The following is a 15022-nucleotide window of genomic DNA, read 5'->3' as shown; positions in this document are numbered from 1 at the left end:
AGCTCTAGACCAAATGCCTTTCCTTCACTTTTGAACTGATTTAGGTTTGTACAACTCTTCATTTTTTTGTTTTCATGGGTAAATTTTTGATTAAGTGATTTTTCTAGTTTGCCTGCTGCATTGTTGGGAACAGCAGATAAAGTGAACATTCTCAGGATTTCCTCGTGACTTCGACGACCGGTTTTATCCCTCTATGCCCAACAGTAAAACTATCCTAATTCAGAATGCGTTCTCTGCACATGAACTGGTACAGCTGGCCAAAATTCTCACAGTAGTGATGCAAACATTGGCATGTGTTCAATGGGAGTTTAATGTTCTGATTTTCGAATAGAGACTTTTGACTTAAACCCACTGTTAAATCTAGTCACACAAGATGCGTTCGTTTCGGAACCAGAGATCGGAGCACGAATTTCATTTGGCATCTCATACATGGAAGCGGACGACCACCTGCATTCTGCTCTTCCGACAAAGTAGACTCCGTATCTCAATTTCTAACCGACAACCGGTCGGTCTTTTCTGACACTACAGCAATTAAAAACATTTTCGTTTTTCTAACGCTGTCTCTCCGTTTGATTTGTTTGTGTGTGACGGTACGGAATTCCAGAGCCCTTGTGTCTGGCTCGCGTGTATGAGGAACCTGATTTCCATTAGTACACCAAAAGTAGAACTGAGGCAAACAGAGTGAGATGCGTAATTAGTTGGAGTGCTTGAAAATAAAAACAGTGTGCAACGAGATTAGTTAGACTCCATATGGAACAAGAATGGTATGGCATGTTGTTAGCCCGACCATTCACCAACATTTGACTGATCAAATTTACTTGCGGTTTATTGCCTGGTTTTACGACTTGTTTCAGTGTTACTCAGACACGGTCGCATGCATTCAGAGCGCATGCCTCAACGGATGTACGCCGAGTTGACCCATAACATCCAATGTAGACAGCAGTCTGGTAAACAGATCAGTGGGTAGCCGAAACCCCTAACGCAATAAAAATGCGTCCATAGATATTTTGCACAGTTTTTTTAATGTTTATCGCCCGAGAATAGCAACGCTGCACAAACAAAGAGGATTAACTGCCTACATAAGAATAAGCTGATCTGCCAAGAAAAACGGAATACCTCGGAAAAGTCGAGGATATGTTTCCACCAAGCCATGGATCATACTCGGTAGGGAGAGGTTTGTTTCCGAAATAAAGCGATGCCTTACATGTGTATACTAGAATTTCTCTTGGATATTCCGAACGGATATGGGAGGACACAACGACTGACCCGCGTTTATACTTGCCACGTTATTCCTCAGTGGGTATCACAGATTTAGTTTGGATCTTCGTCCTATCGTTCGGGTAGGACTCATCAAGTAACTAGGGCTAGCTCACACAAACTTTGGGCTGAATATTCTTAACATTTTTCCAACCATAGGTGGCACAAGCAAGGTGAACACCAACCTATTGTTCCATGGTCACCACCCGCGCTCACACATGGCCCGGTGACTCACACTCCACAGAGGCCAAGACGGTATGCCCTCCGAGGACGACATTTGATTGTGCACCAAGTTGCTGAAGCGGATTCTGGTACATACGAAATGACATTGTCCAACATTGTTGGGCGTGTCTCAATCGCGTTTGATCTTCTAGTAACATGTAAGTTATTGCCTACCCGGTCCCTACTTTTCGACGGAGCTTACTTGTTACGGAAGCGTTTTTTGCAAAAGTGCTTATCTCAGAAAAGTCGAGTGAGGTAATTCCAACTCACTTTTCAAGGGTGATTATCTTTTTTCATTTTCCCTTTTGCCCATGACTATCTCTTCTATACTCGTGTGTGACTTATATCCAAGTAGGATGCATGTGATTGAGTTAAGCGTAGCGCGACAGATAGAAAAAAAACGAGAAAAGCACGCATTTCAACTTCGTTAAATTGAAAAATTCGCTAATCAATAACTAATGAGACTGTGTAGTTTGACTAACTAGGAGTGTCACGCAATGGCGTTTATTTTCAAACAATATCCTCAATCATCGTTCGACAACTTTTACGAAGCAGTTAAACAGAATCAGCATTGCTGGCCCAAAAATCGCCCATCCGTCATTCTACACAATCTGGCTGCTCGTCAAGATAACACGTCATAAAAAGCCGCAAAAGTCGCTTACCGTTTCCAGACTGCCAGGGCTTCGGCTGTTTAGGGTACAGAGCCACTGAATCTATATTTTCTTGCGTCATAAATGCAAACAGAAACTTGCAATTTGTCCGGAATACGGAAGTTTAGTGAAAACTTTTTTGCGGAAATTCAGCGTTAGAGTCGGCACCATTTAACTTGGGCTTCGAAGAGGTACCTCAGCACTGAACTCTAGTAGGATTACGGGCCTACTATCACTTAGATTATGAATAGTCTATTTAGTTGAATGATGCTTTTTCGAGCTACCGGATCACTGAGGTCTGTTACGGTGAAATTAGCCGCTCCGTGTACGAAATGCCAAAGGTCTACAGAGCTAACCACTCATCACCACCCTGGTGTATGTTCCGGTCAACCAGAGTTTTAGAACAGATGGCTTGCTTGCCGCATATTGATCAGATGACAAATATTTGAAATGAACTAACCCGACGAGCACCGAACTGGGGTTTGGGGACAGCACTTGTCTTATTTATTATGATCCTACTTTGGTTGTTACTCCAGTTTTATTACTTGTTTGCTAGTTTCTTTATTAAACATGCGGTTTGGTTACCTGTGATCTTAATCTCACCACAATACTGAAGTTTCTCGGTTGCTTAACTACTGTTTAACAGTTATACTGTTTTATTTAAATTATAACTCGTCCCTGTGGAAGGCTGACCTTTTTAAGACAGACGTCATCAACACCTGAGAAGCTCAGCTGCCTGAGTTCACTCGTGCATATTTGACCGAGCCCTTCATGACCCATCAGCTCGTCCTAAGAACATCCATCCACAGTTTTGATCCATCAATTCGTATCATCAGATTGAGTAAATTACTACTTATACAAGCTGGCCATTCATCTAAAAATGGATTATCAAAAGAAATCGATAGCTGGCTCGACAGATTCACACTAATTCAACCACACCAATTTCACAAGGTCGTTTGTGAGCGTTGATCCGATGATAACAACCATAAATTGTCAGCCAAATGATTGATCGATTGCTTTACCTTCGCCTGATTAATTTGTATGAAGATCAACGGGCTTATTTAGATTGGCTACCAGGTCCCTTCAAAAGTTACTCATGGCACGAATGTTTCGAAAAGAAGTTTTAAACACCCGTTAATAGGATGCGCCGGTAGCAGGCTCGATAAATCTGTAGTGTTACACGGGAGATACAGGATCAGTGTACACATGTTAAAGTTGGTTTTTGAGTGAAGTAACCAAACTATTAAGGCAGCTTAATGGGGCCTAGTAAAAGAGGCTGCACTTCTAGTTAATGGAAATTTCAAAAACAGATCAGTTCATTAAAGTCTTTAGTACACTTCGTCCCTTCCAGCCTGTGAAGTAGGCGCAAGTGAACAACCAAAGTGCTCTAGTAATGCAACAATAATCATTGAAGCGCAGCAGGATCAGTAGCTTTGTGTGTATTTCCTAATCGAGTTGAAGACGAGATTCATTCGACGCACTGAATAGCGGCAGGTTATCGATTTCTCCATAGTGCCGGGAGTTATTTGTTTGATTCTTTTCAATCTACCAACAGCTGGACAAAACTTTCTTAGCAATAAAAATCGTCGTTTGAATATTGTTCAGCAACTAACTGACTTGTATCAATGCTATGAAACTTAAGGTCTGATAAGCCTCACATTAGGGCAAGACTTGGTGGAAGCCACCTGAAAACTAGTTCATTGGAGTCAGAAGTGGCCAGGCTAGACAAATTCACAAAATTCCCTTCTCAGTGTATCGAGGCGTTTGTGACTCCAATAAAAATGATTCACAGTTGGGTGCATTCTACGACAGGAATTCTGATCAATTTTTCCAAACACAGGAGTCACCTTCGCAAAGTAGATTGGTATCTCAGTCTCAACAATAGAAATGGATGTTCTAGTCTAATTTTCAAATTTTTTCATTTTATTGAAGTTCCTCCGGAATTTTATCAACCGTTGACACACGAGGAACACTCATTCGACGAGGATGAAACGCTTACTCTGAACTGCGGAATTAAGCGACGTGCTCTTCCTGGTAGCGTAGTCTACTGGGAGAAGGATCAACGCGTTCTAAGAAAATACGACAGCCATGTGAGTCACATTTCATTTGATGCTCATTCTGGAGCATTCCTAATCAAAAGTGTATATTTTGTTCATGTCCTATAAGCGAAGGCCAAGTGACATAAACTTTTAAGTGTGGGAAACCCCACGCTGATCTTCCAAAAGCCACTCTATAGCCGTTTTGTTGATTACTTCTCGCGACAGAACTTCCCAACTTGAATTTTGCATTACTTTTTTTGGGTTATGTTTACAACGTGCGCTAGGATATCGTCTGGCTCCTTGTGTATGGGCACAAGCTACCTAATCTTTCGATTGGCACCATAATAGGCTAATCGACTGATATCATAGCCGGAACGATTGTTGGTTATTACTCCAGCTAAACTCAAGCAGCTTTACGTAAACAATTTCAGAATGATTGCTTTGATTTTAGTTCTCGACCCGATTCGATGCCCGGTGTGAATCAGGTTTAATCAGAAGATAACTAGCTAACGGAAATCCTTTTCTGTATTCCGATCAGCCTTCACTATTACTCAACCGTGAGGTTATTGTTCGGAATATCCACTTGATGATCGCTAGCCGGCCATGAATCCTGTCTTCGTTTATTTACACTTGTACTGTAGACATAGTTACAAAGATTTCTGGTGATTTACGTCCTAGAAGTGATGCACACTTTGGTACGCTAACGAACAATCTTTGGTTTGCTGGATAATTAATTTATGATGTACGAAATAAATTCAATGAGGAGACTTTATCGGTTATCGTTGGTCTACTTGAATGTCAGCTTTTAATGGACCGTTTACTTTTTCAAAGATATCTGCAAAATTGTGCACTTTTAATCCGCTAGTGTCAGCTTTAGCTGAATGTTAAATTCCACTAGATTTGTTTGTGAAATGTTTAACGATTCACGAAAAAAGGGACTGTGTGCGTATTTCCATCAATCCACTGTTCTCAATCCTACTCCTCTGACAGGAGAATCGAAGATCGACTGAAGTTGGTTGGCGACTAGTTGGTCTAAGAGTGTGCTTCTTATAGTTTCCACGTTTTATCACCATTCGAGGAGAAACTGAACCGTTTGCAACTCAATTGCCAAGCTCGCCGAACAGATCAACAGTCACCTGATCAAATATCAACTAATGCACCCGAGCTACTAATAGTCCAACACATTACCAACGTTCAATTTTCTTCTGTTTCACCCAAAAAATAAATGAAAGGACTAAAATCCGCGCCCCTGAGATGGCCGCCGCCGTCCAGCCGCTCTGTACGCGCCTTGAGGACATTCCACTCTAACCTAATTAAAGCAGCATTTTCAAGTATACACTGGTGTTCAACGTTTTTAAGTAAGCCTCAGAGTAATTCATGTTCCAGCTGTTGATGTTCATCACACAACAGTTTCACACAGGTGACTATTAACGACATATTAGACAAATTCCTGATATCGCCGTACCGCAGGTGTCGCCAATGAGCTACTAATAAATCCTAAACTGTAGTAGGATTTCTTGTTATATATTCGTCATTCGAATGTGAAACTGGTTTCCGAAAGGTAAAGCCCCCTAATACGTGCACAGTGATAGCATTTTTTCAAAGATAATTCAGTGGGTTATAGCCTGTATTTAAATGACGATCACACCATATGGCGCATGTGTTTGATTGTTTTACTTGGCCGGAAATTCTTCCAGCACTGATTTGAAAGTAAGCGATTTAGGATGCACGGGTGCAGCCAAAATTTCGTTTATTCACAGAATTCGTTCCACCCATTCAATCTACTCTACTCAAAATGAACTCAAAGTTGTTCGGCGAGAGAAGTCATAGTTCCACGTTTAATCTATAGCTATAATTACCTCACTAGAATCCTAGATAACAAATATTTGTCACTGTGATGTACACGATTGAATTGAGCGTAAACAACAGAGTGAAATAAAGAATTTGTTTTTTAGTACATATACACCATTTGAATTCTTGTTTGTCGAGGCATTTCGGAACGCAGGAACAGATCGCGAAGTAAGACAACTTCAGCCACCTGGACAGGCAATTTTGATAGGCCTCTGTTACTCCGAAGGAAATGTCATCCACAAGAACTTCTTACGTACGTTAGGTAACACTTCATGCGCCAAGATTACTTAAAAATTGTGAGGCAGAATCTCGCAGAGATGCTCCAAACTGAAAATTGTAGGTGCGATTGGGCTGGTTTAACAAAGTCTGCAACCAGGTGGTTTTCCCACCAGACAGTTAGGCCAGCTTCGTAACTCCTCACTACTGAATCGCGTTTGAACTCTTGTATTGATACAGATGGATTGCAGGGGGAGAAATTGCCTATGTTCATGAACCCATCTTGACATGTCATATTACTTCATCCCATCGCTGATTGGCATATTGTTTGATTGGCTGCTCTTTATTGCCGAATCCGTTGCAACATAGCATTACCTGATTGTTGAAGTTCTGTAGAGAATGCTAGGGATTTTCTGGCCCAAGGTCACAGTTTGGAGCATTCGCTGTGCGCATCGTCATGTGCATGGGTTTTTATTCTGCATTTATCGATTTCCCTGCATTCGCTGTTCAGTTCACTTAATCGTAGTAGCATGCTTTGAGTGTGATCCACCGACGCTTTTTGGGCTTTTAGACTTTGCCCTGTAAATTCATAAGCTGCATAGTAAAAATTGGTTTCACAAGCTAACCTGCGGCACGCAATAAACGATTTGGCAAACAACTTTTTTGAATCGAACTTTACCATCACACCGCATACGTTGTTCACATTTAGATCGTATCAGCATGGGAACTTGTATCCCGTATAGAACAGGTCTGTGAACAAACCGCACCCATACAAGGCGCAAGTGGAGTGGTGGCACTTCAAACCAAAACACTTGAGGGAGAGCGCGACGTTCGTGCACAGGGGTCCCAAAATTTCTGTTGTTCTGTAAAAAGAGCAATATCTGCTGACTTCTTCCAAATTGAATCAGGCTGCTCTACTCACACCGACATTCACCGGACTGATTATGACCTCGGTTCTGCTTTGCTATGTAACTTCTGATGTCTTTTTGCGGAGGGTCGGTAGTAGGCACGAAACCAACAGTAACCAGGGATACACCATTCCACAGTCACATATTACATATGCGATCAGTTTATTCTGCTACGTCACAGTCAGCAAAAATAATCTGAAACGTGAAATTTTGGGAAGACGATTTGTGAACCTCAAGGAACCAAAAGTGGATATGGTAGCTATGCGCCGGATTTAGCCATCTATATTCACGAATTATCAACATTTCCTATTCCTATATGGTTATATGTGGTGGATCAAATCAGGGGGACTACTGTTCATTCGCTGAATAATTTACATAAATCATTGACGTCGCCACAAAAATCCGACGTAACTTTAGCTGCTTAATGAACGTTCAGGCAACGCGTTTGCTCCAATTGACACTCGGGTTTTATATTTTCATCTGAAGCCACTGTTGCCTTAGGCGATCCAGTTAATATATGACTGCTGGGACTCTAACCGTAGCATAACTAATAATCCTACCCTCGAAACTAGTGCTGTCTAGAACGCGAGTTCATGCCAGCGGCGCTATTGGCTTATACGCTTCCTTTATTTTTTCTAAGAATTATGCAATGTACTGAATAAGTTTGTTCCCAATTCGTAAAGGATACCTACACACTTCTGTGCACAGCGGACCTCTTATCGGAACACTTTGGATTGCCTGCATCTTCTGGGTCCTAGTGAGGACAATCAACGTTTAGCAGTGATCCAGCCCTAGCAGAAATCAAGACGTCACAACCTCTTTGAAATAGCGAACCTGCTGACAAGAAACTCATCAGCCCCAGTAAATAAGTTATGACTTTGAGGCAAACAAAAGGGCTAATTAGCAGGGTGCCTGTGAAATACTCAATGGACTCGAAATACCGGATGAGGAGGTGTAAAATGGGGAAGTGAAATGAGTTTTGAATCGAGCTTAGAGATTGCTTATTCCGATTCTTTGGAGCACTGAGTGACTTATGACTCCGCGTGAACATGTTCACCTGTTGAAATGTGAAAACTCCGCTTGATCCGACCTGTACCAGTACAGTAGTGGCGGCAAGCTCGCCCCATGTATAAGATCTCTAAACTTCAAACTCATAGCACGGCCAAATATATACCCAGGTGTCAGGACCTAACGCAAGCAAAATTTCTGTCCAATGCTTCCCGCCCCGGCGTGGAATGACCACATTGAGCTTGCCGGAATAATAGAATGGTAATCCCAATAAAAAATATGCTAACTGTGATCGATATCTCCTTTTGAACGTAAAAGTTTCTTTCGAGGAAGTAGCCTCTAAGACTGCCGGACTAAGTGAATCACCTTAACATGGCTTAGTTTCAAAATAATAGGCGAAATAAGGCATAAGTATGCGAGTCAACTCGAGTGCCGTCAGTAAGTTTTGAGTTTAGCAGAGAGTGAAAAGCTTGCGAACCAGCATTATTGTGACACTAATTTAATGGAACGTTATTCACAGGTAAGTTCACGTTCAGGATGATTTTTCCATCGTGATGGTGCTATGTGCGCACCTATTGAATCGTTTGTTTAATGACTAAGTTGCTGACCCTGTCACGCGAGCCAGAAAACGGTTTAGATACTGGTAGGTATTAATTTCAATAGACAGACTTTTATGCCCTGATTTCCAATCTGCTTTTCCTCCGGGGTTGCTCGTTAATTTGCTCTACTGACGGTTTTAGTCATCACACGTGGTACCTCATTCTGACATGCGTTGTTTTTTGAACCAGCGCTCACCTGGAACGGGATTTATTCGTTTGAAGTTGCTGATATCGTATGATGGTTTTCCGTCTTTTTTTGGCTTCCCAAAGATGCATTCACACCCACATTGATATACTTTATTGGATCCCTTCGCGGTTTGAAATGTATGCAATCGTCCACACTAGATAGGTCTTCGGTTTCAACGACTCTGTTATAGAAATTTGAGCTTGTTCGTCATTCTAAGGACTTGACTTGTTTTGCGATCTCAGCGTTTTGAGTTTTTAAAAATTTCATGGTCTCGGAGCACAGTCGAACCTTCCGAACTAAGAATACGGTTTCAGGACACAAATCTGCGATTCGCTGAAAAACTTTCTGGTAGTTATCAACGCTTTGACTGCCCTAAACTTTGATGTCAAACTTATCTTGTATTATGCCACACTTTTATGCTGTCCTTATTCCCAGTTGGTTCTCGAAGAAAACGGGGAACAAATCCGTTTCACCAAACTTAGGCCCGAAGATCAGGGACAATACCAGTGCTTCGTCCAAACAGATGGCTATAATAAACGTGCTGCAGGTCGAGAACAAACGTTGGTCGTCAAAGGTGAGCACAATCCTCGGGAACAATATTATTAAGGCCGCTGCGTTTTTTTTACATTCATTCTCCCTGTACCAAGTTGTTTTTAATTCAGGAGTAAAGACAGTATACGGATGAGATACCCGGTGGCGTATTGAAGTTATCCGAAGAAATGTTAATCATGGGTTCTGATACATACTCTGTCCTAAGATGCAAAGGATCGATAGGGCTAGCTTCTGTGTGGCTTAGTTTAGTAAGTTGCCCATTCTTCTTACCCAAACACAGTAAGTATGCCGTCGTTTTGCCGATTTTGCTGTGATGTTTTGCCAATCGGTATACTGTGACCACCTGACGATGGTCAGCCGTGTGAACTTTATGTAAGCTCTTAAGACAGCACAATATATTGGTCGCTTACAAGCCTGCGAGCACTCTAAGGAGGACACTATCAAGACCAAAAGGGAAATTAGATCCAATGGCGAAGAACAATGTCATATACAGGATTCAATGCAAGGACTGCGACAAACGGTATGTAGGACAAACAGGAAGGAAGCTCTCAGCCAGAATACATGAACACAAGCTCGCCACCAAGAAGCACGATCAGTTCTCCCTCATCTCTGCACACAAAGATCAGGAAGGACACGAGTTCGACTGGAGCGGCGTCTGCATATTGGCTCAAGCAAGAACAAAAAACGAACGCGAATTTATGGAAGCATGGTACTCCACCGAAGAGGCGATCAACAAACACATTGAAATTGATCCCATTTACCAGCCACTAAGAGCGAGAGAACTCCAGAACCACCGAACTTAAAGCTGCAAAATCAACCAGACGAGGAAATCATAAGAGAAGGAGGAAAACATCATTCAAACGGACACATCAATTGGATTGGAGGAAGTGCCCAATCAAAGCACCAAATCAACCGACGGACGAAGGGACGCTGACCGCTGCGGTGGAGGAAATAGGGCGGCACAAGCAACCAATCAAACTCAAGAACGTCAGACCACAACGCAATACAACCCGAGGCCGGAGAGAACGAACTACTAAAAATAGAAGGTGTGAGGATAACCAATCGACACAAAGGAACGCAGACCACAACGCAACAAAGATCAAAAATGGACCAATAGATTCACTAAATTTGTTACACTTTAAGTAGCCAATCACGTCAGAAGAAAACAGATAGCCCCCGAATGCTATATAAGCGCACGCAGGCAAGGAAGAAGTACCCACTCAACTGCGCACTGATGATGTCTCCTCGTATGGTGACGAAACGTTTGCAAGCCAATTGCCAAGCTCGGCGAACAGATCAACAGCCACCTGATCAACAACCAGTATTATCTTCCTTGGCACTTTCCCCCGTCTGGAATGACAAGAGACCGCAGACTCTTTCTTGGCCCATTTGTACAAAAGGCTGTTTTAGCATCTACAAAGCCCCAACCTTAGCTCTACTTTGCTGCAACACCACATCAGTGGCAGGTTAACCCATTTAGTTTATTCAGTGATTCCATTTTTCCATCCATGAGCGTTAATTATTCCTTGCCTCACTGCTACTTATAATGTTACCGTCAGATCACTACCGATTTCGCTCTTGTAGCCCATTCTTGAGTTTCCAGCATCTTTGTTTCCATTTGTGAGTTTCTGTGGCAGACTATTCTGTTCATTCCATTTTGCCCTCAGCTTCAGTCGTTTTGGTCCAGGGACATTATTTACTACTACCACTTCTGAGAAAAAACAGCTATGTCTTATTCGGATACAAGACTCCACATCGTCTAAATCAAATACTGCGTGTGCAAACTAATTTGGTTTTCCGAGAGACTCACCTGGAACCCAGCCGAATCTCTCGTTTGTGATGTTTTCTCTCTCCCTCTCTCGAAAAACCAAATTAGTTTGCAAATGAGTGTATATTCGCTAATTTCGTGCAATTTGGTTTCAAGTAGAACATAAGGTTGGCGGAGACCCGGGGACTGCGCCTGCCTGATGAGCCCCGAAAAGGGCGAAACCGGTCGTGGGCTGTCGACGGATTTTCAGCAACCTTATGAGTAGTATATTACAAAGATGTACATGTATGGAGATATCTCGAATATCGTAGCGACTGAAACATGATGCTTCCTGGTGCAGCACATTCAGTTGCCCGAGAACATCACAAAAGAGAGATTCAGCTGGGCTTCAGGTGAGTCTCTCGAAAAACCAAATTAGTTTGCAAATGAGTGTATGTTCGCCAAATACTGCATACTTTCAAAACTAGGCAGAAGTGTGGCAAAACAATGTAGAACGTAATATATCTGCGGTAGCGTAAAACTTACAGCACTTGTCCAGAAAGATAGGGGTCGCGGGTTCCACTCCTGTCGACGTTTGCGGTATGTGTCTAGGTCCATATTCTAAGTTTTTCAAGTCTATGTACTTTCTACATCGCTAGAGTAATCACTACAGAACGCCGTCGCCGGACCAGCAGGTATACAATAATCCAAGCACCCGACTTAACTAACAGATGTTAGATCAAACGCTGTCCATTCTGATAGGACAAAAGTGATAGTTTGAATATAATTCCCCCTCCATATACAAATACGAGTAAGAGAGCTCTGGGGATGGGACGCTTAGGTCCATATATTAGTAGGTGCTTGCCTGGGATCTTCGAAAAAGCCTGCCTAATACACTAACAAAAAGCACGCGGAATTAGTACCTAAGTCGTTTGACAAGACGAAACATAATTTCTACCTGTGTTTTTTCAAGGAAAATTGCAATTCTTGCGTGAAATTCGGAAACATTTTCTGGAAGTCAACACACAAGGCCGCATCCCTTGCAAAGTTCGAGGTTACGGGACGCTCAAGATTGAGTGGTTCCGGAAAGTGGGAAATCGCCCGTCTGATTTTCTGCCAATTCATCCACCAAATCAAGTGGAGCCAGGTGGCACGTTGGTCATTCAATATGTGCGGAAATCTGACGCTGGAGAATATGTGTGTCTTGCTCACTCGTCCTACAAAAATGCTCAAATCAATATGACGGTTAATGTGGTTGTTGGCGGTAAGTTGAGCGATATTCAATATTGTTGGTCTCTAGAACTTGCACCGGATCTAGTTGATGAAATTGGGTTGTTTCGACACTGTGAATTGATCCTTAATGCTTGGTCTCTTATACGCGGCAACACACAAATATCATGACCAACATAAACTACTAACCATATGTCGCATAAACCAAAATCCAGAATCTTTGTCAGATTGACTTTTCTGAATTCCTGGCGTACTATCTCCACAATTATATTGATGGGACGAAACACGACCTGCTTTCATCAAGTATATCTTGGCGAGTGCTATACCGACTATGTGATGAAATATAAAAGGGGGATTCTTATATTGTTACATTTTTATTCTGGGTCGATTTCACGTCGATGACTCTTTTGTCCCATTTTTCCTGTAAGTGCAGTATTTCCGTAGAAATGTACCACCGTTTGTTTGGTACTAACTAGGTAGTTGGTCGCAAAACGGTGACCGTTGTGACCCGAGTAATTTCAGATTTTATCTGCCACTGTAACTGACTCCTGTTTTAGGGGTGTCGCAGATACGTCTCAGATCTATCGTGAAACTTTTGTCAGTTCCTTTAAGAGAATCACATCTTCCCCCTCTCCTATTGCTGCATGTTGAACGATGCATTCATTTACAGTTTAATCGATAGCTCTTCCGTAATGCGGTGCTCTAAAAAGTCACATATTGTCATAAAATCTCCACTGATTCGAACTCGATTTCGGGTCATATATACTCCTAAGTGCCGAGAAGAGCCAGTTATTATCGTTTGCTTTAGTTGAAAGCAGCCATTGCCTCAATTTCTATAGCCCGATAATTTTGACGGCAGACGACGAGAGTCAGGAACTTGGATGACTTGGATGTAAATAAATAAAATACTAAATAAATTCGTTTATTTGTAGCACCCTTTCGGTACCTAGCTGCCATGCCACACCAAGGGAGCACGAGAGCTGGGATACTGCCAGGTTGCCCAAGCCTAGACAAGAGAAATCGAGTGGCAGAGGTCGGGTTTGAACCACCGACCTTCCGGTCAGTAAATTCGCGCTCTAACCACTTGAGCCATCTCGACCCCTTGGATGTTAATATTTGGAGCTAGATATCTTAGGGTACTTCTCCGCAACAATGCGCGCACTACTTCAGGAAAAAGTTATCGGGATTTTCAGAAATAAGGCACCTTTTCTTTGTTTTTCAGACAGGAAGAAAGTGTCACCCAAAGCATCCAACTTACGGAAGCCTAGTCACCTATGAGAGGAAAACCAAAGCAAATGTGATTAGTTTAATGGACAACAATCCATTCTATCTGTGACGAGGATTTCCACCTGTGGTTGATGACTTATATTAACAATGATTCCAGCAGGCAGTAAGAACGGTAAAACACGATCGACACCAATCTGCATATCGGATGCCATTAGAAAAAAAACATGGTTCGCCTACACAACGTCGTTTCAGGGTTGAAAACCCTTCCAGTGTTTAGAATGGCAGTTTACGCAGGGATAGAACTGACAGAAACTCAAGATGGAAGGGTTAGAAAGCCCACATATAAAATGGAAAAGGTCATGGGTTCGAAACTCCGTGCAGTTTCGTGAGAAGCGCACTGCTGACGATTCTGAATAAGGGTGAAGCAGCTGTGCTATGCTTATCGGCTTTTCAGCATGAATTATCTACCTTGGCAGGACAAGATTTCCTTTGGAAAATCACTAAGTCTTCTCAAACTACTAGCGAAGCAAAAGGAGAAAGAAGAATTCACAGATAAGTAGACGTTTCATCTGAAAAATCGTCACTCAGGGAACCAGTCACTCGTGATCACGTGATGTGTATTCCTTGATTGGAGGATGTGCTACTCTGTGGTCTAACTGAGAGATAATCACACTGCTGATCACGCGCATGGATGATAACTTGCATTACCAGACTCAGATGATAAAATTCCGAGTCTTGAGTCATCTAAAAGTTTACCTCCATTTTATTCCTGCTGTGGTTTGGCCATTGTAACATTTTTATGGATAACAGAAGCTTTTACTCGAATCCTGGATGTGTAATCTTCCAGACCTCATACAGTAGGTCAACCCTACAAACCGTTGGCAAGAGCATTCACCGTAAATCACTCATTCCTTTCCATTCCTTGGAAGTTGAGGCGTATATCCTCTCCACTCATTGTCATTTTTATGACACAGAGCTATCCTCGCGCATTATTGTGCTGAGCGTGACAGAATCCTTTTTTGGAGACACTGCAAGAAGACAACTATTTTTTTCAATCATTCACCCTACAATCTGCTCTTCCCGTCAATCAGTTGACCATTTGTCCACCCAGGTTAATTCCGTCTATGAGTGACCCGTCACCGGTTGAAATCAGTCTTTCATTCATTCTTTGTGAGCAGTTTATCGGAGCATTCGACTGTAAGACCAATCACAAAGGAGTTATCACACTGTACTATTTTACAAAGACCACCATAATGTTCGGATTATTTTCAACTATGTGTTTTTTCAGCTCGTTTAGTTCGTTGTGGATTCCCAATACCTATATATATA

The 15022-nt window shown here is 42.2% G+C and overlaps 1 protein-coding gene across 1 annotated transcript in view; it reads left to right on the top strand.

Moving 5' to 3' along the window:
• Window positions 1-15022, top strand: part of T265_14114 (hypothetical protein) — a gene marked incomplete at both ends in the record, with an annotated part of 74771 nt that overhangs the window by 42367 nt on the left and 17382 nt on the right. The window contains 4 exons of the mRNA XM_009172105.1: window positions 1417-1637; window positions 4062-4219; window positions 9373-9511; window positions 12210-12500. Of these exons, the coding sequence (XP_009170369.1) occupies window positions 1417-1637; window positions 4062-4219; window positions 9373-9511; window positions 12210-12500 (809 nt within the window). The remainder of the gene's footprint in view (window positions 1-1416; window positions 1638-4061; window positions 4220-9372; window positions 9512-12209; window positions 12501-15022) is intronic.

Source organism: Opisthorchis viverrini, assembly GCF_000715545.1.
Source record: "Opisthorchis viverrini unplaced genomic scaffold opera_v5_146, whole genome shotgun sequence".
NCBI classification, from domain to species: domain Eukaryota; kingdom Metazoa; phylum Platyhelminthes; class Trematoda; order Opisthorchiida; family Opisthorchiidae; genus Opisthorchis; species Opisthorchis viverrini.
Note: the sequence above shows the minus strand (reverse complement) of the source record. Positions and strands in the feature narration are given on the sequence as shown.